The 26,949-nt window shown below is 36.5% G+C and overlaps 1 protein-coding gene across 7 annotated transcripts in view; it reads right to left on the reverse strand.

Annotated features, from left to right (window-relative positions):
• CCDC141 (coiled-coil domain containing 141) overlaps nucleotides 1-26,949 on the reverse strand; it is a 284,155-nt gene that overhangs the window by 88,799 nt on the left and 168,407 nt on the right. For all 7 annotated transcript variants that reach the window (XM_072612514.1, XM_072612510.1, XM_072612511.1 and 4 more), the window contains exons 10-13: nucleotides 17,622-17,763; nucleotides 14,142-14,261; nucleotides 6,366-6,557; nucleotides 3,264-3,443 (exon numbers count right to left, since the gene is read on the reverse strand). In XM_072612514.1, coding sequence (XP_072468615.1) covers nucleotides 3,264-3,443; nucleotides 6,366-6,557; nucleotides 14,142-14,261; nucleotides 17,622-17,763 — 634 coding nt within the window. The remainder of the gene's footprint in view (nucleotides 1-3,263; nucleotides 3,444-6,365; nucleotides 6,558-14,141; nucleotides 14,262-17,621; nucleotides 17,764-26,949) is intronic.

The raw sequence follows: 26,949 nt of genomic DNA on the forward strand, positions 1-26,949 counted from the left end.
CTAGTGAAAATAACTGTCATTTTTTCTCATCCAAGTTCACTGATTCCTTGGGGGTCCATGGATACACCTAGCTAAGAATTCCTAGTGTAGATACGGAGAAATACTTGGCTGACTGTGCTGGTGAGAATACATATGAAATATTGTGTTTAATTCCATATGTTCCATTTTATGAGGGAAGCTGATGAATCAGAGAGCAATTGGAATAGGTTGATCAGGAGGAAAAGACTAAAAATTGTCTCACGTAAGGTATTGTTGAAGAAACAAGGAAGGTCGACGTCTCTCGAGTAGTTTGTACTCTCAGATAATCATGTAAATACTTATCTCTTTACACAATGCATCCTTCAATAATTCCTTATGTGTAGGGACTATTTTTTTCTTTTCTTTTGGTTAGTGTCTAACTATCTAAACAGAAAACAAAAGTGTCTTAGGAATATATGTGTGTATATGTGTGTGGGTTTATATTCTTATTGTTTTGGGCCCAGAATTTCAGGTTGTCAAGATTATGAAAGAAATACACATATGTACATATATATACATTTACATATGTGTGTACATATATACATTTATATATGTCTGTATATATATATATATACACATGTGTATATATGCACATATATATTTCCGACTATCTAGACAACCTACAGAGTTGATTTTTTAGTATACATACTTCTCTGTATGTGTTTGGATGGATAATGTAATTGGTCAATAAGTTCAGACCAGAATTGAGCTGGAGAAGAACAGCATGAATTCCTCTGGAAAACTGCAATGTTCCTTTAATAACCTGAAAATTCTCCTTGAAACAGAGGCTCATCTTCCCAATATCAATATTCCAGCAGTGTCGTCATTATGGTTATGAGTCACAGGATATCACAATCTATACAAAATTGAAAATGAGTTACTACCCAAGAAGGAATGCAGTAGCACAAAGGAGACTTGAGGATGCTTCTACAATTATATGCAAGGAGTTATGGAAGTGTCAAGTGACCTATGGTAAAGATGTCATCAAAGTCCAAGGAAATGTATGAGTGAAAAATAAAATGAGACAGTTGTGGTTAGAGGAAGAGATAATCAATGGACGGTATCCTTGCAAAATCAAGATAGTGCTGATTCATGGAATTGAAATTCATGGAAGAAAATGAACAAGAATGTACAGGCATGTATGAGTTGTGAGCTCCATCAAAGGGAGAAATACTCCACCAAGGAGGAGCAAATAAAATAATAATAATGAAAAATGCATATAATAGATGCTATCTATGTATAGTAGATGCTACATAGGGTGTATACACATATAGCTACACATATGTGTATGTGTGTGCATAAACATATTTAGTAGAGGCTAGATAAATTCTAACTATGATGTTGATCCTGCAAATGCATGAAGATATCATAGATCCATTTGAGTATTCTCAGCAACTAGCAGAAGGGCTTTCATCAAGTAGGAGCTTTTAAATAAATGATTATTGGATTTTTGTTTGACTTAATAAAGAAAATAATGAGAGGAACTTCAGAGACTTTGGAGAAATTGACTCTATTGCACATCTAATGCCTACAAAAGACAGACAAAAGAATACTTGTATTCATCACTTTTAAAGAAAAAGAGTATGTTAAGATTTCTTAAAAGAGATTCACTAACATCAGTGGGAATAAAGACAAGATTAAGGAAGCCTAAAGAAAAGAAGTGTCCCAGTGAAGTACAACTCTGGAGGTCACCAAGGGGGTGGAAGCAGTGAGAAATAGGAATAAGGAGGAGAGGAGGAGGAAGCAGTAGCGGTACCAGAAGAGACAGTGGAGGACTTCTCCGCCTCTTGGCTTCTCTGACTTCCTTCAAATCCCAACCAAAATCCCACCTTCTACAGAAAACCTTTCCTGATCCCTTTTCATTCTAAAGCCTTCTCTCTATTGATTATTTTAATTTGTCTTGTATAAACTAGTTATACAGTCATTTGCATGTTGTCTCTCCCTCTACCTCATGAATGCCTTAAGAACAGGGTTGTTTTTCTGTCTTTTTCCATATCCCCAGTGATTAACATAGTGCCTGGCACATAGCAGGAGCTTAATAAACGTTTATTGAATAAGGGGAAATAGAATCATAGTCTTCAAATATTTAAAGGTCTATACTTTTTTATTTCAATTTTTTTCAGTGAAAGATTGTACTGAAAGTAGGCATTCTTTGTAACTCAAGAGAGCAGAAACTTGACTTGTGGTTGGAAATTACTGTTTTTTTGTTGAACATGACAAAAAAATTTTTTTTAACACTGTCAGACAGAGTTTATGGCACACGTTGAATGTTTAAATACTGAATAAATGGACAACCATTTGAGACAGTGAACTTCTAGTCTCTTGAAGTATTCAAGCAAGATTTAGAATATGGGAATGTTATAGAAAGAATACTTTTATCTCATGGAAGGTGATACTAAGTGACTTTGAAAGTTATTTTTAACTCCAAAATTCCATAAGTCTTCAATATTTCATACGTATCGTTTCCCATTTAGATAAACCAATACATCAGAAGCTACTACAAGATAACTCATCACATTATAGAATTTGGTAGACTGCAACTTACTCTTTGACTTTATCCTAGGGATTTAACTGTAGAAAGTACTACAGGAAACTCCTTAGATTATACTTACAGATGGAATTGAAGCAAACTCCAAAATAATAACATTTATTCTTTTTGGTGCTTTTAAAGAAATCTTTCCTGATTGTCTCCATACCATGCTTTCTCTCCTCAAACACTATTTCTAACTCCTCTCCTCCAGAACCCTGGATGTGCTCCTATATCTCCATTCTGATGGTGACCTTCTGCAGGGTCTGTGACTCTGTAATGCTTCTTAGTCATCTCCCTACTATGCCTTCTGCAGGTTCCCTTCTACCCTTTTCTATACTGCTTTGTGTGTTGTCTTCCCCATTGGGATGCTTTGCTTTCTTGTACTTGTATTTCCAGGACTTGGCATAATGCTTAACACACACTAAGTGCTAAATAAATGCTTTATCTAGCTACATATCTAGTAATAGGGATAATGATGATGTTTTGGATTTGCATAAAGCCTTGCTGGCTAAGACCTTCAAAGCACAGAATGTAAAGTAATAAAGAACCTGTACGAAAGCTGGCCTCCAGGGATGCTTCAGAGGGCTAGGAAGGGAAAGCATCTGGGCATTTTCTCTGATCCAACACTGATTTAACAAGGAGGGACTTTCCTTTATGTTAATGATTCTGATGAGTGATCCTTGCAGAAAGTGTGACTCACATAATGTATTCTCACCATATTTATTAAATTAAGAAATTCAAGCCCCAGGTCTTGAGTTGAAAAACTCTCCTTTAAAAACAACTGCCACTGGCTGTTGGGAGACTCTACAGAAGACAGGAACTGAGTTTCTCCTTTTTCCTGTTGAGTGGCTTCAGTTTTGAAAAACTCTTTTAGCCTCCTAGTCAGCTCCTCTACCTGAAAAAGAAGGTTTTTTTTTTTAAATAAAGTCACTGAATCTTCTTTTAAGAAGGAAAAAAAATTCCTTCAAATTCAAGCACATCTATATAAGAAAAACAAATCAACATGACACATTTCAGGATTGCCTCTTTCTCAACAACATTTGTATCATTACCGAATATGTCAAATAACTATAGTGTCTCAGGAACCTATTTAAGCAGCTGGCAAACAGGACTGCTTGTGGAGTCCAGATGGAGGTGACAAGTTTATTACCCAGCAAGACTTTCTGAGCACAGCCAAAAAGAGATTTTTTAGTGATTTTTTAAAACTGTCAGTGATTTGGCCAATTCCTGTCACAGATCATCTTAATATCACAAAGGAGTGTGATATAATTTAGAGTGAGGCAGAATTATAGAAGTAGGAAAGTCAGAGCTGGAGGGGAAAAAATGAATGTTAAGTAAAAGAACATTGCTTTGGAATCCCACAGCTGGCTTTTAATAAACGCTAAGGCAATAAAAAGTAGTGAAAATAAATCTTAATTTTCTGTATTGCTTTCCATACTAACCAATACTCTATGTAAATGGTACTGAATTCTTGGAGATCACTTTATTTTGCCAAAGGCTGACACCAACTGTGCCATAAGAAACACACATTAACACTGAGTTTTGTACTGAAACTACAGCCAAAAGGCTTTAACACAAAGATGCCTATTAATTTTAGGTGAAATATTATAGCTAATGGGACAAGATACAGTAGACTGGTCAGAACCACAGGGGTGATTCTAAGGGGAAAAACGTTTCAGGACATTCATAAGCAGCAGATATAGGGGTCCTTCTGGACCCCATGTATTTAAAAGAAACAGTTATTGATTTAAGTTGTTCTAACATTATGCAGATTTCCCTGTAACCCTTTAGGCTTCTTGGTATTCATCATATTCATTATTTCTTATAGAGCAATAATATTCTGTTATATTCATGTGCTATAATTTGTTTAGTGATTTCCCATCCAATGGGTATCTACTCTGTTTCCAGTTCTTTGCCACCACAACACGCTTTTATAAATATTGTGGTGTATATACAAGTTTTCTTTTTGTCAATGACGTCTTTGAGGTATAGCCTGGCAGTGGAACCTCTGAAACAAAGCTGGTGACCATTTTACTCACTTTAATTACTTTATTCCAAGTTGTTTTTCAGAATAGTTGTACCAATTCCATCCACAATGCACACCACGCCTATCTCTCCATATAACCCTTTTGTCATATTTGTCAATCTGCTTGGTGAGACGTGAAACCGTGAGGTTCTTTTGATTTGTATTCCTTGTTTATAAATGGAATGGAGTTTTCTTTCATATACTTAGTTGTTAATAGCTGGCAATTGTTCTTTTCAGGACTAGTTGTTTGTATGCTTTGACCACTTATCTATTGGGTAATGGCTTTTAGTCTTATATATTTCTGTCAGTTGTCTATATGTCTTATATACTAAACCCTTTGATAGAAAGATTTTCTCAGTCAACCACTCCCCTAAATGACTTAATTTTATTTGTCTAAAGCTTTTCGATATCATGTAACCAAAATTATCTATTTTATCTTTTGTAATTGCCTTTTCCCCTTGTTTGGTTAAAAATTTAGCTCCTACTCACACATATGAAAGGCATATTACAGGTTTCTCTATTCATTATTTATGGTATGAGTGAAGGGAGGGAGAGAAGGGAAATGAACAAGCATTTATTAATGCCTACTATGTGCTAGAGATTGTGCTGAGCACTTTACAGTTATTTTCCTATTTGAAACTCAAAGTCTGACAGATCCATGGTTGTAATAATCGCTAGCTCTGATGTGAAAGAGCATATTCTAAAGGTTTTAAGAATCCTCCAGAGTCCTACAGATTATCTTTGGGGGTCCAAGACATGAGATTACTGTTCTGTGATCCTGTCTTAGAGTGGTACTTCAGTAATGAAACCTTCATTAAATGGAGTCTACTTTACATTAAATCCTATATATTTACATGAAATTCAATCAAATATCTATAGTAGACAGCAGCTTTAGCATCAATAACAATCGTCCTGAGTGTTTATTCCATGTGAAACACTGTTAGGCACACAAGGATACAAGGATTCAGAAGACGAAAATCTATCCTTGAAGGAATCTGCATTCAGAATAGTACGTTAAATCATAAATACATATGAAAAAGAAAAAATACAAAGTTGCATATGCTATATGCCAAATATGTGGCATGGGCATTAAATGCTATGGTATGGTATAATGGATGAAGTCCTAGGTTTAGAGCCAAGAAAACCTAGGTTTGATTCCTCCAACTTACAGGCAGTATGACCTTGGGCAAGTCACTGGACCTCTCTCTGAGCCTTAGTAGGTATGGCAGATAAGTATTAATCCCTTTTTACAGATGAAGAAGGAGAGGCTGAGATTAAATGATCCCCTACAGTGGTAAATATCAGAGGAAAGCATATCTCAGCTGATTTCATGTCCTTTTTTTATACTATAACATGCCTTATTTAAAATAATTATTTGTAGAATCTTATTTCAAATGGTCTCAATACTTTATTTTGTTCTGTTATTTGGCTATAAGAAATATCTGTCTGCTAAGGTACTGAGCTACTGTTATTGGTGTCAGGACCTTGAACACTCACGCTGCCAAAATCACAGTTCACTGAAACATACAAATATGTAATCAAAGAATTTATACTGATTAGAGTACATTATCTATTTTAAAATACAAATAACTTACCCCCTTTAGTTTCTTTTGTGGATTGATGAACATATACCTTAGGGCCTCCAAAATAAAAGATTCCCTGCTTATATAACTGTGTACATGCTCAGGGAGAAGGATTTCCATTGGGGCACAGAGAGCTATAACTATCCACAAAGGGAAAGCATGTGAGGTAGAAAGTGAGATTGTTAGCCACCACTGAGAAGTACTTTACCTTCTCTGATGACTTTAGAAATGCCACATGAGTTTGGAGGACTTGCACCTTGGAGGTGATGTTTCTGACAAGTATATCCAGTTCTTCCTTTATTAGTGCAGCTTTAGTAGATAGGGATGCCTCTTCAGCAGGCTCAAATGTGTCTTCTTCTTCCATGATTTTCACAGCTGCTTCTACTTCATGGAATGTCTCCTGTGAAAGCATAAGTACAAGTATGTAGGCCTAGGCTGACCATGGGATTCAAGAAAATACACATTTAAATGGCTTCTGAATATGCCTGCACAGATATTACAAATTTAGGCACTGATTTTGTACCCAGAATTTTCTCTGTGAAAGGTGCAACTTACAAAAACAACAACTTTAAAAATAACCATAATTTGTCTGTGGTTTCTAATCGCTCCCTCTCCCCTTTTGTTTATATCATGGAGAAAAGAAAGGTTGTTTATAGTTTGAGATGCAAGATTATTTCTGAGTCCTCACAGGGTTAAAGTCTACCAGTGCATTTAATATAAAACGGTAATATTATGATTGGTTTGAACAATTGTTTTGTTTTTTCTAATTTCTATCCAAGAATTGTTCTTTCATTTTGGAATTGACTCAGTGACTCTCCCCTACCTCTGGGATCATTATCTGAAATTGGAGAAGGGCTGAGGCAGAAGGATTTTAAACAACTGTATGATGAAAATGGTACATATCAATCCATAGGTCTAATATAGCTTAAAACATTTAGTCAATTTCACAGACTTGTTGACAAGAGTGAGCTATATTTACTTCTGACACTCATCAGTGAGTGAAATGTATGTCTGGCATGTGAAATCTACCAAATGACAGGTTTGATAAATAGATACTGTTGCTATCAGGAATCTCGTGTTTACTCTGGAAAGAGCATAGTAGCCAAAAATGGATTCTAACCATAAGAAACAATCTGCTTTTCTTAGCAGTAAAAAGCTTGACTCTCATTTGCCACAAGAAATAGCTTTGATTATTTAATATTCTTCCCTAGTACTCACTGGAAGAAAGGTAATTTTCATTATAAGAGTCACTTCATAATCACACTTTGTAAGAAACAGGAATAAAACTATTCTTTCCTACCTTCCCTTCCTCTCTACCCCTCCTAAAATACATGGTGAAGAGGTACAAGCCACTAAAAACACACACCTAAAACAAAATCATATTTCACAGAAAAATCTTACATCTTTTAAGTTACTTTACAAAAATTCATTAAGGGTGACAATGCTTTAAGTCACTATGAATTCTCCTATGCACTTAACAGTGTTCTAAATTGTAATGTAGCATAATCCCACCCTTGGTTGAATCCTTCAGTTGGAAATCAAAGCTATCTATAGTCATGTGAAAAAATACTTGCTATTGATTAGAGAAACACAAATTAAAACCACTCTGAGGTACCACCTCAAAAACCTATCAGATTGACTAATATGACAAAAATGATAAATATTGGAGGAGATATGGAAAAATTGGGACATTACTGAATTGTTGGTGGAGTTGTGAATTGATTCAATTTGGATCTATGGAAAGCATTTTAGAACTATCCCCAAAGGCATATAAATCTGTGCATACCCTTTGATCTAGCAATACCACTGCCAGGTCTATATCCAAAAGAGATTCCCTCCCCCTTAAAAAAATAAAAAGGACCTATAGTCTATGTACAAAAATATTTATAGAAGTTCTTTTTGTAGTGGTAAAGAATTGGAAATTGAGGGGATGCCCATCAATGGAGAAGGGCTGAACAAGTTGAAGTATATAATTGTGGTAAAATACTATTGTGATAAAAAAAAATGACAAGCAGGATGGTTTCAGAAAAACCTAGGAAGACTTACATGAACTGATGCAAAGTTAAGTGAGCAGAACAAGAGTTTACACAGTAATAGCAATATTGTACAGTGATCAACTGTGGACTCAGTTGTTCTTAGCAATACTGATCTAAGACAATTCTGAAGAACTTAGGATGAAAAATGTTGCCCACCTCCTGAGAAAGAACTGATGGAATCTGAATGTAAATAGAAGCAAGCTTTCTTTTTTCAACTCTTTCTTTTTCTTTTTTCTTTATGTTTTCTTTTGCAACATAGCTACTACAGAAATATGTTTTGTATGACTACACACGTATAATCTGTATCAAAGTGTTTGCCTTCTGAAGGAGGAGGCGAGGGAGGGAGGAAGGGAGAAAATTTGGATCTCAATTTTTTAAAATGAATGTTAAAAATTATTTTATATGTAATTAGAATATACATAATATACATATATGTATATATATACATGCATATATATATATATATATATATATATATATATCCTTCAGTTCCCTGAAGGACAGTCCTATGATATTGCATTCTGCTTATGCATAGGAAGACATGACTCCTGACCAACTGAGACATTTGAACCTATGATGATCTGAGTGTGAGGAGACTAAAGATTAAATCTGAGCAAGAAGGCCACAAATGTGCCCTTTGATTTCCAATGCCTACATCCCCAGAGACTTCTAAGAGTGGACTTTCCATTGAGACTGTTTTCCCCTTTATCATTTGATCTTGTTTTTTAGTAGATCTAATTTATTCCTTTGTATTCAACTCTGCTGTAATCTGTATAACTTCTGATTTCTATTTTACAGTATGCTCTGATAAATATGACTGATTGCTACCCGCAATTGTGTGTGTGTGTGTGTGTGTGTGTGTGTGTGTGTGTGTGTAGCTGGTGTTTGATGAAAGGAACCTAATCTGGCTGAGAGTACCTATTGTTCTAGCTATGGCATAGTATTGTTACTCTTCCCCTTTAGAATGAGAACAGAAGGTGGCTTTTATTCTGAACTCTATAAGAGCATCATGCTTCTAGACTATCAATATCCGAAGAGCAAAATATAGATGTAAGTCTAATCCATTACCCTTCTTAGAAATAGGATAGCAAGGGAGTCAACATCTAGTCACAGCTGTCCTGGATCTTAAATGTTCCTCCCCTGCTAGGCTACTGGTGGTACATCCAAGACTCTTATGCCACTCTCCACAGAGGTAGAGATTGAAATCTCCCTGGAGATCTCAGTCATTCTAAATATATTCCTGTAGTTTGGGCCACCTTAGGTCACTATTGGCCAGAATTTAAACTACTATGTAATCCTATCTATTTTATATGTGTATTGCAATAGTTATTCAGGTATATGTTTCATGTACTTGTCTAGACTCTAAGCTCTTTGAGGGTAGTAATGATTTTGTTTTCCATGTTCGTATCTCCAGGACCTAGCTTAGTGTTTTATGTTTTATTTTTCTTCTTTCTTTTAGTCTTGACAAACAATTCTCAATTTTTTAATATCAAGAACTCCTTTATACTTTTGAAGATTATTGAGGACTCTTCAAAGACCTTCTGTTTGCATGGGCTATATCTATCAATATTCACTGTATTAGAAATTTATGATTTTGATTTCATGACCCCCCACACTTAGAAAACTACTGGCCCAGACCTATAATTGTATCGATGTAGAAAGCTCGCAGTAAGAAAACTCTGTCAACCACTGAAAAAGTGTTCTGCAACATCAAGTCTTAGAGAGAGTAGCCTGGGCCATTTAGATAGTTTCCTAGAATTTAAGGGACTTGCTCAGAGTCTGGAAACCAGTTTGTCAGAAGTGAGATTTTAACCTAGGCCTTCCTAACTATGAGATTTGCTAGTCATGCACAAAGTCATGGTGATTTACATTCAGGCATTTAACAGATGTTTATTGAATTGAATGGAAGGGATATATTAATGTACTTATAATCCAAAGTACTGTGTAGGGTTTCCTAACTAGTGGTCCATGAACTTTTAAAAAATATTTTGATTATTATATTGCAGTATAATTGGCTTCCTTTGTAATTTTTTTTTATTTTTTCAAAAGGTTTTATTTTATTTTTAATTTATATTATAAAACACGCATTTTCATAACAGTATAATAAAAAAGATGATTGTACATGAAACTACAACTCTATTGTATACAATTTGCTATTACTTTTAAATGTATAATAAAGTTATTACGTAAATTTCTTTTTTTCCTTTTGTTTTTTATCTCCATCCTGCTTATCCTAGAGATGGCTACCATTAGACATAAATATGCCCATATGTGTAAAATCATTCTATACATACTTCTATTTGTCAATTCTTTCTCTGGATATAGATAGCGTCTTCCTTCAAAGGTCCTTTGTAGTTAATTTGGGTACTTACAGTAATTAAAATGACTTATTTGCTCAAAGTTGTTCTTAAAACAATGTTGCTGTTGCTGTATACAATGTTCTCTTGTCTCTGCTCATTTCGCTCTTCACTATTTGATGCAAATCTATCCATGTTTTTCTAAGATCATTGAGCTCATCATTTCTTACAGCACAGTAGTATTCTATCACAATCATATATCACAACTTGTTCAGTCATTCCTCAATTTACAAGCATTCCCACAATTTTCAGTTATTTGCTATCACAAAGAGCTGCTATAAATATTTTAGAACATATAGGTTCTTTTCCTTTCTTCCCTAATCATCTTTGGAAATAGACATAGTGATGGTATTTCTGGGTCAAGGGTACAGGCAGTTTAGTAACTCTTTGGGCATAGTTCCAGATTGCTCTCCAAAATGGTTGGAACACTTCACAACTCCACCAACAGTGAATTAGTGTCCCATTTTTTCCCCACATTCTCTCCAACATTTGATGCTTTCCCCTTCAATCATTTTGGTCAATGTGATAGAGGTAAATTGATATCTCAAAGTTGTTTTCATTTGCATTTCTCTCATCAATAATGATTTAGCACATTTTATATGACTATAAATTATTTTGATTTCTTCGTCCAGAAACGACCTGCTTATATTCTTTGACTGTTTATCAATTGGGGAATGACTCTCATTCTTATAGATTACACAAAATTATTCATGTATTTGAGATATGAGACCTTTATCTGAGAAACTATCTATAAAAATTTCACTCCAGTTTTCTGCTTTCTTTCTGATCTTGACTACATTTGCTTTATTTGAACAAAACTTTTTAATTTAATGGAACCCAAATTATCCATTTTACACTTCACTCTGGTCTTTTTCTCTTTTTTGTTTACAAACTAATTGCTCACCTGTCCATCAGTCTGATAAGAAATATGTTCTGTGTTCTTTAAATTTTCTTGTAATATCTCTCTTTATAGCTTGCAATACCTTGTGTAACTATTTTGACCTTGTCTTGATAAATTGCTCTATGCCAAATTTCTGCCATACTGCTCTCCAGTTTTCCCAACCATTTTTACAAAATAATGAATATTTATCCCTAAATCTTAAATCTTAACACATGTAAAATACAAGGTTACTATATTTATTTGCTGCTGTAAATTGTACGTCTACTCTGTTCCATTGATCTGCCTTTCTATTTCTTAGGCAGTACCGGATAATTTCTATAATCACTGCTTTATAATATAATTTAAGATCTGGTACTACTAAAATCTCCTTCCTTTACATGTTTTCTTAGTTCCTTTGATATTCTTGACTTTTTGTTCTTCCAAATGAATTCAGTAAAATAAGTTCTTGGCAATTTAATTGAGATAGCATTGAATATATAAATTAGGTAAAATTCTGATTTTTATTATATTAGCTCTGCCTACTCATTAACAATTAATATTTCTCCAATTATTTAAATCTTATTTGATTAAAAAAGGTTTATTATATAATTTTGTTTATATAGTTCCTGGATTTGTTTTGGCAAGTTTACTCCCAGGTACTTTATACTGTCTAATGTGATTTTAAATGGGGTATCTCTTACTATCTCTTGCAGGGTTTTGTTTATGATAGAGAGGAATGCTAATAATTTATGTGGATTTACTGTACATCCTGCTACTTTGCTAAAATTATTAGTTGTTTCAATTAATATTTTAGCTGAGTCTTTGAGATTTTCCAAGTATATCATAATATTGCTTTGTGACTCACAGTTCAAGATCTGCTGAAGAGGTCATGAGTGGAAAAAGTTTAAGAATCCCTGATCTACAAAAAGAGAGCTTTACTATCTCATTCCTTATTCTGATTCCTTCTATTTCTTTTTATCTCTTATTGCCAATGCTAGGATTTCTAATACAATATTGAATAATATTGGTGACAATGTGCATCCTTATTTCACCCCCATGTTGCTGGGAAGTCTTCCAGCTTGTCCCCATTACAAATAACGCTTGCTGATGCTTTTAAAGAAATGCTTTTCTATCAATTTAATGAAACATTCATTTATGTCTATACTTTCAAGTGGTTTTTAATAGAAATGAGTGTTGTACTTTATCAAAAGCTATTTCTCTGTATCTGTTGATAAAATCATATGATTCTTTTTTACCATTTTAATTTTTATTACTAGGGATTTGCTTTTTTCTCTCTTTTTTAAAAATCAAATTGACCAAGAGTTTACCTGTTCAATTATTTCTTCATAAAACCAACTCCTAGTTTTATTAATTCAGTGGTTTTGTTATGCTTGAGTATATTATCAATCTCACCTTTAATTTTTAGGATTTAAGATTTAGTGTCTAATTGGGGATTTCTATTTCTTTTTCTAGATTTTTAATTGTATATCTTATCCATTGATCTGTTCTTTCTCTATTTTACTGATGTAATCATTTAGAGATATAAATTTTCCTCTGATCACTGTTTTTGCTGTAATGAGTAGGTTTTGATATATTGTCTCATTATTGTCATTCTCTTTAATATTATCAATTGTTTTCATGATTTATTCTTCAAAACTCACTCATTCTTTAAGATTAGGTTGTTTAATCTCCAAGTAGTTTTTAGTCTAAATTTCCATGCTCCCTTATTAAATATCATTTTTATTGCATTGTGATCTGAAAAGGCTACTTTTAATAATTCTACTTTTAACTATAAAATTTTTACATCCTAATATATGATCAACCTTTGTAAAGATACCATGAACCTCTGAGAAAAAGGTGTATTCATTTGTATTTCCATTCAATTCTCTTTCTTTGTAATTTTATTTATTTTAATTTATTCATTTTAAATCATTATTCTGATATGGGATTTATAGGTTTCACTAGAATGCTAAAGGTATCTATGACACAAAAAGGCTAAAAATTCAAGCTCTAAAGGTCATATGTATGTATATTATATGTCCCATAAGCATATATATGTATATATATGAAACCCAATTCTGTTATCAGTGTGCTTGTGGAGAAGAGGGGAGGAACTCTATGCTGGAAAGAGGCAGGTACGTAAAGGCGACTAACCTTAACCTATAATATCCATTGTTTCTTCGTGAAAGAGGTTAAAACACTGAGGGCACAATTTCTGCTTCAAAGCGGGGCAATGACTACTGTAGAGAAGGAACATGAATACCAGGTCTTCTAAAAAAAAAAGTTTTCTTTTGTAGGCCATCAGGGTTATCTACCAGCTGCCTCTTGGATTCTTACTAGAGTAGTAATTTTCTTTGCAATCCTCTACAATAGATAATTACAAATGTAGCTGAAGAATGGCTCTCCCAGCCCCCACCCCTAGCCCCAAAAGGGTATCATTATCAAAATATCATTAACACCTGCCCAGTAAAGAAAGGAAGGAAGGAATCACAACATACCTGAGCAAAGGATGAACATTCTGAAATCCATAATATGCTCAAGCATTCAGATATACCAACATTTTTATTTAGACATAAATTTTAAGATCATTTGTTACAGTGATATTAATTTATAAATGCAACTACTAAGAACTGAAATTAAAGTTTATAGATGTTCTTTACCATTTGTACACATTCTATTGCTACAGCAAATCTTAATAAAATGTCACTTACCTTAGCTTGACTATCTAGTTCCAGGTATTTGCTCAAAATTCTCTCTGAATCTGAAAGACAGGAGCCAAGATCCATACTATTTGAAAGTATTGGACTGATTTTCTGAACTGACATTGTTGCCTTTAGAAATAAAAGACAAATAATCTTAGAGACTTATCTGTAGAGATAAGAATGCATTATATACTACATAAAAACCATAGAATGAAAATATACATAATTTTATACTGAATCTTAAAAGCCCTGTTCTTGAAGTAGTAGGGATGGATTTTTGTTGATCCATTCATATTCTTCTCACCCACTTTCCATTGAAACCAACAGCATACATTTTGGAGACAGGTGACCAGAATTTAGGCTAGAGCTTATGGACAGCTACTCCTACTCCTACTGCAGTTCATTTTACAGGTGAAGAAACTGAGGCAAACAGGGTTAAGTGGCTTGCCCAGGGTCACACAGCTAGTAAGTATCTAAAGCCAGATTTGAACTCATGAAGATGAGTCTTCTTGATTCCAAGACCAGTGCTCTAACCACTGTGCCACCTAGGTGCCCAGTGAACATAATGCCTTGCACAATTTGAAACATGATAAGAAAATGGCTTGGTGTAGTATGTTGTTATATTATTACATTATATAATCATATGTTATATATAATACTATTTATATTATATATAATAACACATCATACATAATGCTAATATATAATTATACTATTGGTGTAACACACTATTATTTCACTTATGTGAACTAGGTGATGATTCAGTGAATCTATAATTAAACGAAAATTATCTTAGAAGGTCTTCTATCATGTTCCTATTCTGATCTTTTATTGTAGCATGGAGGTAACCCTAGGATCTTAACGACTATGACAATGTGACACAATTGCTAATAGGACCAATGATACCTCCTATCAATAGAGGTATAACAGCTCTCCCTTTCTCAAATCAACTGCAACTAGAAAAATATACTTTGGGAAAGTGGCCCATTGATGTGATAAGCCATGTGTCTCAACTAGGAAAGCAGTTTTCTATTGTTAATAGGGCTAGATCTCCATGAATATCTCATATAGAAGGGGCAAAACCATCAATAACCTCCACATTGGGGCTCTTTCAGAATGAAGAAGTTAAGTTGCTCTCTCCAGTTTTAGAAATGATGGTGAGGATCAGGCTACAGGGACTGGCAAGAAAAATAATTCCATGTGATCCAACTGGAACAGAAGTAGTGCGAAGGGCTTGAAGATCTAGATATTCTGAGTTCTTTCTCTGTGTCTCTGTCTCTGTCTCTGTCACTTGGTTCCCTTTTCTGGTAGGCAAAATAGCAGGCATTCAAAAATGCAGAGGTAGAGGCAGTAATGTTTCCAAGAGGACATGTGGAAAGAGTTATTTAAGCTGCTACCATGCCTCCTGACTTAAATTTGACAATACTGTATCCCTAGGGATGTGATGCTGCTCCTGCCACTGTATTCTCAATTTCTTAAGGGCTCAAGATATCATATTAAAAACTAAAATCATAGAATTTTAAAGGTGGAAGGAACGAAGATCACTTAGTCCAGTCTCTTAAATTTACAAAGGAGGAGGCCAAAGTTCAGAGAACTACGTAATTTGCCTTGGGTGATGCAACAATTTAGTGGGCCATTGTTGATGTTCTTTAGTCATTCAGTCCTGTCTGACTGTTCATGGCCCCATGGATCATAGTATGCTAGTACTGTCCATTGGGTTTTCTTGGCAAGGCTACTAGAGTGGTTTCCCATGTCCTCCCATGGGTTAAAGCAAATGGAGGTCAAGTAACTTGCCCAAGGTCACACCTAGTAAATGTCTGAGGCTAGATTTGAACTCTCTGAGGGGGCAAACTGGGGCTGTCACTCAGGTCTCTCAACTCTTCATCCAAAGCTTCTTCCACTATTCCACACTGGTTCTACACCATCTGAATAAGTAGCAAAGGATGCAACCTAGGATGTAGCATACTTCATCTATCCTTACAGTTGCAGAGATGAAGTCTGGGCTTTTCCACAGGCATACCTATTCCTCCTCTCTATATAGGCCTAGATCAGAGAGCCATTGTATCAAATGCTACTCATGTTGTCATTTGGGACTTAGCCCAGACAGCAAGGCTCATTGATGTAAATACCGCTGTGGAGGTTACTGGGCTTTCAACATATTTATTATCTATTGTCAACTGGTAGATTCTACAATTGAAAGGAAAATTGTTGGTTTCAGGAGCCCCTGAAAACAGGAGAGATGGAAAGGAGTCTCTCTTATGCTATTTAGTTTAGAGAGCATCCCGGTCATTCTTCTAACTACTAAGGGTGGTGGAGGCAGGGTGGTGATGATTGGGTGAATCAGAGAATGAACACTTTGGAGTCTGAGCACCAAAGTTGCAAATCCTTCCTCTGACACTCACTACCTGTATGATTTTGGGCAAGTCACTTAATTTCTTGGGCCTCAGTTTCCACAGTTGTAAAATGTGGGGGATGGGCTCCATGGCTTGTGAAGTTCAAACCAGTTCTAGATATGAGAACCTAAAGCATACAACTAAATTCTATAAAGCAATTCTAAATGTGAATGCAAAGAGCATATGCTTTGCATTAACCTACTAAGTAACACCTGCAGTGGGATAGAAAGTTTGGTTACCCAAACATTGCAAGGCCTGGCTTCTTCTTCTATTTCTGTCACTTACTGGCTACATAGTCATGGGCAACCACTTCTCCCTAAGCCTCGACTCCCTCGTCTGCAAAACTGATATAATAAAAATGCCTATTTCACAGACTCTGTTAGGAAGACCAACTAACATGAGGCATGGGAAGGACTAAATTAATGCAACTTCTTTTCCCTACCATTCTGCCCATTGAAAAGTTAGGTGGCACAGTGGCTAGAGCACTGGGCCTGGAGTCAGGAGGACCTGAGTTCAAATCCATCTTCAGATATTTATGAGCTGTGTGACCCTGGGCAAGTCACTTAACCCTGTTTGCTTCAGTTTCCTCATCTATAAAATAAACTAAAGAAGGAAATGGCAAATCGCACGTATCTTTACCCAGAAAACCCCAAATAGGGTCATGAAGAGTTGGACAAATAAAGTACACAAAAGCCAGTGCCGGTTCTAGGGACTCCTACCACAAACCTTCAGTGTGGTTGCTATTTGTTGCTCATACTGCTTTTGAGAGGGGGATGGGGGTCCTTAGAGGTCTGCCTTGGGAGAAAGAGGATACAATGCTGGTTTACATGTGTAATTATTGCCTGTTCTTGACTTATAGGTCTTGTGGAGAAAGCAAAGTGGAGCCTAACAGGAGACTAGCTGGTGTGAGATGAATTTACTCTTAATTAAGGGGAATTTTTGATGAAATAGGATCCCTCTCCCCAGGCATTTACGGTAGCTGACACACAGCCTCCATAGCACTGAATTAAGTACACCTAAAGCTACCTTTGGTGAAGCAATTAGGACAATTGATTCCAAACCATTAATTTAGGGAGGAAGCATTTTATGATACTACCTTCCTTAGGTATCCCTCCACTGAGGCAGTTAATTGCTGTTTCTTAAGAGCAAGTTCCTTATGAGCAGAACACTGCTGGCTTAGCTGATCCACTCTTCTCCGAATGCATCCCATCATTTCTTGAATGCCAGCCATCTGAGAGCTAGATAGGAACAAACCAGCTGTTAGCTCATCTCTGCCTTGATGGAGGCATTCAGCTGACAGTAACCAGTGGAAAAACTGATCCACCATCTCAGGTTAGATCGGATTGAGTTAAAGCTTCAAGTTTTAAGTTTCCAACCTGGCAGGAAAAAAAAACCCAACCATCCATGAAAATAGCAAAATATTGTTAAAAGCGGGGAAAAAAAGGCCAACCAAAGAGTCTATTGTGGCTGTTAAAAGCTTCTGAAAATGCAAAGGGAATTGTTAGATTTCCTGTGAGGATGAATCTTCTTTTAAAGAGATTATCTTGCTATCATATTTCAAAAAACTTCAAGATATTTATGGCGTGAGGACCCACACGGGCAATAGCTATGGAAAGATTTTATATAGGAAGTGGTCTCTGAAGAAAAAAGTGAATATATCAATCAACCAAGCATTTACCTGCCTAATAAAGTGCAATATTTAAAGTAAACACCAGCATGCCAATTCTCAGTAATACTGGGCTCAATAGCGCTTCATTGGATGACAGACGAGCAGTCACCAGCAATGAGGTGTCACTATGCATAGTGGAGTCCTGAATTAACAAATTCCTGCACTTTAACCTGGGAGTTATAGAGATGAACCTCCAGTGGTGCTTTCTCCCCTGATGTCTGCAGCTATCTTAGTAAGCTTCCTAACCAGTCCCAGTTGTTTCCTAATAGGAGCACAAGGTGATCAGATGGATATTACTGTATTTAAGCAATTTATAATTTGGAACTTTTCCGATGAATATAATTTATTTTTGTAATCCTAGATTTTATTTCACACATAGTCCTGTTTTGAGAACACAGCCTAGGCTACTATTTTGAAACTTTTAGACTAAAAAAAATCCCAAAATTTTAATCAGTCAATTCTTTCAAACACCAATAAAGAGTAAGATTACAACTCATGGATTTGATTATTCCAAGTTTTTATTTAAATCTTGCCAAGAGTTACAGATTTTTATTGCTTTTACTTCTAATAATTAATTTATGCCTCTGTATAAAGTGAATTTAATCAGTAATAAAATGAAGGCAGGCACTGATAGGAATGAAAATGAGGGCTCTGAAACAGACAAAGAACCATCAGTCATTTGAGAATTTCCCCCCAGGATTATGAAGACTGGCTGGAACATAAATGTTTTCTATAATGCAGCTGATGTTCCAACTAGTGGAATTAAAGGGAGAGGAGGGTTAATAATAATAATATTATTATAATAATAAATATTATTCCTGAGACATGACACCCTATGGGATTGATAGAGAAACAGCTAAGAGTATTGCAGGGGGGAAAATGAAAGGTACTTATAAGAGGACTCAGTTTAAGAGAGATGATTTTACACAGCAATAGTTAGTGGCACCACCAGTAATTGTATTTATCATAAACTCTTTTAGTACGTTATTCAGCATTTTACTGATTATTGAGTCCATCTTCTCAATGGAGGAGTCTTTTCTACAATATCTCTAATAAATAGTCATCTAACATGTGTTTGAGTTGTCCAGAGATGGGAACTCATTACCTCAACTCCATTTCATTACTAGACAACTTTAGGTTTTAAAAAATTATTTTGTAGGTTCAGGTAAAAGTCTGACTCCTGCAACTTCTATGCATTCATCCAAATTTAGCAGTATAGAGAAACAGAGTAAATCTACTCCCTCTTTTCTCTCTTCTCATGTACAGCTCTACATGCTACACAACTTTCTTTTTTTTCTCAATTATGTCATGGTTTCTAGAATGACTATCATTTTGGTCAACCCTCTCTAAATATACTGTACTTTGTCAAACAACCTTTGAAATTTTGATTGGATTTAACAGATTTTTGTATGTTGAAAAGGACATTTGAAAAATCTATTGAACTTGACTCCAAAACAATCTCCTATCATCTATCTTTTCCTCTCTTCCTTTAATCATGTCAATGTTCTCTATTCTCCTCTCCTTTTTAGTCTCAGTGAAAGAGATGATCCTGTCTCCTTGCCAAAGCTAACCCCTGTACCCTCAATCCCATGCCCTGCTCTTGTTGTAACAGTCATGCCCACTTTCTCTTTCATATTCCATCTTGGCTCTACACTGGGTTCTTCCCAGGGTTGTGAGGCTCAAAGGAGACAATGTATGTAAAGCATTTTGAAAACTTTAAAGTGCTCTATAAATACATTATAAATGCTACTAATATTAGTCTGCACAGTCACAAGGCTTCTAGTCTGGTGATGATTTCACTATCTGAGCCTTCTACTGCATTCATATTAATAATGTTTATTGGACAATATAGGGGTGTGCTGGTAAATACTTAACACCCAAGATCTCTTGAGGAAAAATGTATGCACACACACACACACACACACACACACACACACTTTTAAGTTTGATCTGCATTTTTAATAGTTTCTTAAGTCTAGAGATAATCAACAAAACAATAAATCAAGTTCTGCTTTGTAGGGATGAATGTTCACACTGAAATTTTGACAATGGGCTCTCACAAGCCCCATATGGCTATTTCCAGCACACTTCTGGTTCATCTTTAAAGCCCACAAATAAACATATTTAAGTTTTTACAATACTTACAAAATCAATTTAAAAAATTAAAACCTTACCTTGAGCCTGGGATAATTTGAATTTCAATTAAATTTCATTTGTTTATAAAATGACTACCATCACTAATATAGTCAACAATAAGAAAGGAAACAAATATTTTTAAGTACCTACTATGCATCAGGCACAGTACTTTACAAATATAATCTTTCTTGATCCTTACAATAACCCTAGGGGGTAGGTGCTATTATTATACAGTTTTACAGTTGAGGAAACTCAGGCAGAGAGAAGTTAAATGACTTGCCTGCAGTCACATAACTAGTAATTACCTGAGGTTCAGTTTTTACTGAGGTCATCCTAAGTCTGGGCGTAGCTCTGTATTCACTGTACCACCTAATTGTGGCATTTATTAACCACATATTACGTGCCATGCACTGTGGTAAGTGCTGTGGATAAATAAAAAGATAAAAACATGTTTCTGCTCTAAAAGAGAGCCCATGTTCTAACGTGGATGAACACATGCAAACAATTATGTATATACAGTGGAAAGCGAGGCAATTTTGCAGGAAAGGTGTTAGCAGGGGCAGCGGAAGGAAAAGCCTCTTACAGAAAGTGGGATTTGAGTTGTCTTGATGGACCTCAAAAGACAGAAGTTGGAAAGTGTCATTTTTGAGGAAGATCAGGAAGGTCAATGTTGATGGGTCACAGAGTATGTGAAGGGGAGAAAAATAGGACTAGAAAGGTAGGAAGGGGTCAGGATATGAAGGACACCAAGTGCTAAACAGAGGACATTATATTTCATCCTGGAGGTAATACGGAGCCATTGGAGTTTATTGATGAGGGAGGGACAAGGTTCAACCTAAACTTTAGGGGTGGAGAACCTGTAGCTTTGAGGCCACATGTAGCTCCCTGGGTCCTCAAGTACGGCCCTTTGAATCCAAACTCAGACCAAGGGCCGCACTTAAGAACCTAGGGAGCCACATGTGGCCTTGAGGCTGCAGGTTCCCGAGACCTGCAATAATCAGATTAGAAAAATGATTTTGGCAGATGAGTGGAGAATGAATTAGAGTAAAGCGAGACTTAAGGCAGAGAGACCAACCAGAAAGGTTTCTCAATCATTCAGGTGCAATGAGAACCTCCACCAGAGTGGTTGCTGTTGAGTTGTTTCAGTCATGTCTGACTCTTCATGGCCCCACTTGGAGCTTTCTTGGCAAAGATACTGGAGTGTTTTGCCATTTTCTTCTCCAGCTCATTTTACAGATGAGAAAACTGAGGGAAACAGGGTTAAGTGACTTGACCAGGGTCGCACAACTAGTAAGTATATGAGGCCAGATTTGAACTCATAAAGATGAGTCTTCTTGACTCCAGGCCCAGCATTCTATCCACTGTGCCACTTGGCTGCCTAACCAGAGAGTAAGCTGTGTATGAAGAGAAGGGGCATACAGAAAAGATACTGTGGAGGTAGAAATGATAAAAAAAAAAAAAAAAGCCAGACTGAGTATGAGGAGTGAGTGCAAGAAAGGAATCAAAGAAGACTCCAAGTTTGTAAGCCTCAACAACTGGGAGGGTGATGGTACCCTTGATAGTAATCCAGAAATGTGGAAGAAGGGAGGGTTGGGGTGAAGGGGAAGGTAAAGACTTCTGTTTTGGACATGTTGAGCTGAGATATCTTCAGAATATCCAGTTGAAGATATCCAAAAGACAGCTGTTTAATGTGAGGAGACCGAAGCCTAGAAGAGACTCTGATTGGTTATATAGATCTGGGGATCATCTAGAGAGATAATTGAAGCCTTGAGAGTGAATGAGACTGTGAAATGAGACAGTATAGAAGAAGAAGAGAAGAGGGACCATGACAGAGCCTCTAGGGACACACAGTGTTTTATGGATGTGACCTAGATGAAAAATCAGCGAAGAAACCTGCAAAAGAGAGGCTGAACAAATAGAAAAAGTGAGAGTCTAGCAAAGGGATAATGTGCAGTAAGGGGTAATCAATAGCATCAAGTGATACAAAAAGGTGAAGAGGGATGAAGACTGAGAAAAGGCCGTTAGATTTGGAAATTAAGTTTTAGTTGAATGATGAGATCAGGAGCTACATTATACAAGGTTAAGAAGAGAATGAAAAGAGACGAACTGGAGGTGTGTGTGTGTGTGTGTGTGTGTGTGTGTGTGTGTGTGTGTGTATGTGAGAGAGAGACAGAGACAGACAACAGTGAGAGAGAGAGAGGGAGAGGGAGAGAGGGAGAGAGAGAGAGAGAGAGAGAGAGAGAGAGAGAGAGAGAGAGAGAGAGAGAGAGAGAGAGAGAGAGAGAGAGAGAGAACCTTATCAAATAGTTTAGCCAAGAGAGAAAGGAGATACAGGACTATGGCTGGTGGGGATGGTAGGATTGTTTTTTTAAGGACAAAGAAAACATGGAAGTGTTTGTAGGTGGCAAGGATGAAGCCAATTATTAGAGAGAATAAATACAAGATTGAGTTGATTAAGCATGTTCTTTTGACACAGATTATCTCTCTTTGAGGTCACTGCCTGCAATTTGGGACATTTGCCATAAACTTTGCAAGTTGATAAGAGTATTTTTTCTACCAAAAAAAGAGAAGTGTGTGTGTGTGTGTGTGTGTTTGTGTGTGCCTGCATGTGTGGAAAAGTCACCCTTCCTTCCCTGAAAATATTTTGACTATGAATAACATATAAATCAATGTTCAGACATACCTTCGCATAGTTTGAAATAGAGAATAACTTGATTTGGTCCAGAAGTTATTGTGTCATTCTCCAAGGGTGTCTGGAATATGAGTGAATTGTGTCTAGTAAAATAGAAGATTAATCCCCATAACCATGCAGAAATAATTTCATCCCTTCCACCCCACTTTTTTTAGCTATGTTTGGTATGTGATAGAATCAGAAATAGATAAAAGAGGAGGTGAAAACAGGTCCAGGGCTGCAGTGAGAGGGGCTACCTTCAAACCTACCCTATGGTAGGTTGAGGTCTAAAATAACCTTCATTTCCCTATTAGTTTTTTGCTAGTACGGATGCTACCTGTCTTTAATTGAGTGCCCCAAATTATCCTTTTTGTCATTTGTTTGATAGTAGCTCCCCTGGAGGGAAAAATGGAAGAATATAGATTGCTCTGGCTCTCACATTCCCTGCAATTAGCCTAATTAGATCAGTAGTGCACAAACACCATTAGAGGTCTCTCCTACACCACTTGAGAGATACTTCCAGCATCTATTTCCAGCATATATCAGTGTATGTCTAAGAGATCCTTGCTGTGGGCATTCAGGTTTCAGGCAGACTATTTAGATAGTAAGGATAAATAGTCACCTTTGGCTCTTGGCAAGGGAGAGCTGAGCCAAGGGAAAGCATACTTCCTATGCAGTGAAGGATGTGATAGACGATTTCTACTTATTTCTGAAGTTTCTGGTGACTTTTTCACGCCTCCTCTCAGACATCATGAACTTCAAATTGTGAGGAGTCAATTACTTGTCAGCTAGGAACACCATAAGGGGACATTTCCCCACCTTATTATTCATTGCAGGGAGAAGGGGAGAGAGAAGGGAAGATAATGGATTAAAAATGTTTTCCAAAGAGCAGAGTTTTACTGGCTTTAGTCTAAATCATAGACTTACATTTCCAATAAGCTTGCTGGCTTTCCTGTCTGGATCTGTCACAAATCTGGACTGGGGGAGGGGAGGGAAATCTAATGATAATGTCTTCCAAGGCATCATCCTGGAAAATGGTAAGTTCCTTTCAACTGTTTCATAAATTACTATTGGCAGCCCATCTGGATTAGGAGCTGTACCAGATGGTAGGCACTAGACAACTTACTCCATCTCATCAGAAAGTGTCAGCTGATCACATTTTTCTTCTCTGTCTTATGGCCAAGTTTCAATTTGGAAATGGGGAAAATGTCTTCCTTAACCCATGGTTTGTGTTATCTCTCCCAGTGACCCAGCTATTGTCCTTTTAACAGATATGCATGGCTACCTAACATAGGCAGCAGATCATCTGAGATCTCTCCATCATTTCCTCCTACTGTAGGAAAAAGGTAATTTCTCCTCATACCCACTACCTACCTCCTACCCTCTAAGCTAAAGTATTTTAAACACATGGGCTTTTTCCTTCTATATTATTTGTTGAATTTGGAGTTATAAGACTGTAGAATCGTAGACAAAGGGACTTGAATGACCATCTATTTCAAGTCTTTCATTTTGTAAATGAAGAATGAGAAGTCCAAAGAAGGTAAATGACTTACAGGCAGGTGACAATACTGAAATTTGAACTCAGGTCCTCCAGCACCAGAACTAATACTCTTTCACTCTTAAATTTTGACCCTGCCATCTACTATCTTGTTGTGTAATGGGAAGACTGATGAATTGGAGGTCAGAAGAAGTGGGTTCAAATCCCATTTCTGTCACGTATCACCAGTGTGACATGGGACAAGCCATCTAACTACTCTGGGCCTCAGTTTCTCTCTTTGTAAAATGAGAGGATCAGACAATTTTGTCTCCGAGATCCCTTCCACTTCTAAATGTATAATTGTGTGACCCTATTCTAATTGCATTTGTTTTGGGAAAGCCACTAACCATCTCTTTTCTTAGCTTCTGCAACTGTAAAATGAAGAGGTTGGACTAGGGAGTCTCTAAGTGCTACTTACGTTCTTTATCTTGTGATCCTTTATCCTGAGATTCATAGGCCTTTCCCTCAAAATTGGTGTGTTAATCCTTAGTTCTCTAAGAGGATCAGTGACTTCCTGAGGGTGATGTCTTGTGCACGAATGGGTTTAAGCAAGGTAGAACTGTGCAAGTCATCAGCATCATTCTCTCCACTGGAGTTGTCAAAGTCCAATGGACAGACAAAAGTCAAGAAGCCTGGTGATGGCCCAGGATGCAGTGGGGGCCATTGGCCTTTCCAAATTAAGATCTTTCCCAGGCCCCAGTTTGTCTGAGGCAGTGCCCTTTATCACATTAGGGATTGTTCTAGTTTCTTCCCCTTAAATATCTTCTACCAGTGTACTTCATGATCTAGTCAATATGAAAACAGCTCTGAATAGGTAAGAATGAAATGGCAATTAAGTTAATAAACATTTATTAAGCACTGACGGTGTGCCAGATACTGTGCTAAACCCTGAGAAATAAATTTTAAAAAGACAATGTAAAGAGGAAAGAGAAAACACAAAATGAAACTGGAAAATGGAATAGAGGTTGGGGTGGGGGGATTTACAGGACAGGGACATGGTGAAGTCAGTCAGGGTTGTGTACACATATGAGAAACAAGATGTCTGAGCGAGATTGCTCCTTAAATAGAGGTTTGGAGTTCACGGCCTCCATTTTCCAACCAGAGAAGCAGGGGACAGTGATGAGATGGAGTACCAAGGCTAGTAAGGTTACAGGATTTTATAGGTAATCCCAGTGATTAGTTTTTTGGGGCATGATAGAGAAGTCAGTTAGAAAGGGTTCTAAGAGTTACCCACCTCTCAGTTGACAGGCATGATAATTAAGGATGTCTAATATACTAAACTCTGATATACAACTATTTTTCTATAATGAATTTTGGCTTTTCAAAAGATAAGATTATTTCCCTCTTTTAAAAATAGAGCTAAGCTGTGTCCTGGTTTGCTATGACCAAAGAATTCATCCTTTTGTTGCCAGTCTGTTAGTGAGAAGTCTCTCTGGACTTAGCTATCTTGGCCCTGAGGCAGTGAATTGTCTATTGCCAGTACTGAACTCAAAGCCTTTCTAGTTTGTTAGAACCTGTAAGAAATTATACTCTGCTGCCATAGCCTTTAGGAACCCATGCTCCAGGGCACGCCACAGTGGAATGGGACTTTTAGGAAAGCACAGTGATATAAATAGGCTGCAGTATATTACCGATAAAGAATTTTATACATAAAATGACATAAAAGATGTCATCACGAAGATGCATGACTGAAAAAGGAGTTCTGACACTGAGAAGTAGAGATGACAGGTAAGTAGCTCAAGTATCTGATAACACAAGTATTCATGAAATACAGGGACACCCCAAAATCTACGTGCTATTTGGGGTTTTAATAGCTTAAAAACGAAGACTTCTGGGACACCTTGTATTTAGAGAGAGTAGAAAACCTTTAGAGTTTTGGGTGTCTTAGACATAGAAATTCTTAGAAGAACATGGACAAGAATAAAACAGTACAAGAAGTCATGAGTCGGGGTTGAGATCTACAATGATGGGAGAAGGGCCTAAGTTGATCCACTGGATCTCATGAAGTTTGGAATATGATAAAGCTACTTATTCCCTTTATGACCTTGATTCACTAAACCTCAGTGAGCTCACCTTTAAAATGGGGGAATGGGAACAGATGATTTCTAAGGTTCTATGCAATTCAAAATCTTATAATCTTAACAACTGTCAATAATTCTTAGCAGACAAAATTCATTTGATTTCTGCAGATCTTTTCAGTTCGAATATTCTATGATTTTATGAAAATCTATGCTGCTTAAATTGAGATAAATAGTTCCAATATGTCTTCAGTCTTGTGAGGTTTGCATGAACTGTAAGAACAGAAACCAAAGACATTAGCTCACATTCTGTTAGAGTGGGCTATTGCACTGGTACTTCAGGAAAGAAGGTGGGAGAGGTTATGACTTAGGTTGCCTTCTTATGACACTTGT

The sequence above is a fragment of the Notamacropus eugenii genome, chromosome 5, assembly GCF_028372415.1.
Source record: "Notamacropus eugenii isolate mMacEug1 chromosome 5, mMacEug1.pri_v2, whole genome shotgun sequence".
In the NCBI taxonomy this organism is placed as follows: domain Eukaryota; kingdom Metazoa; phylum Chordata; class Mammalia; order Diprotodontia; family Macropodidae; genus Notamacropus; species Notamacropus eugenii.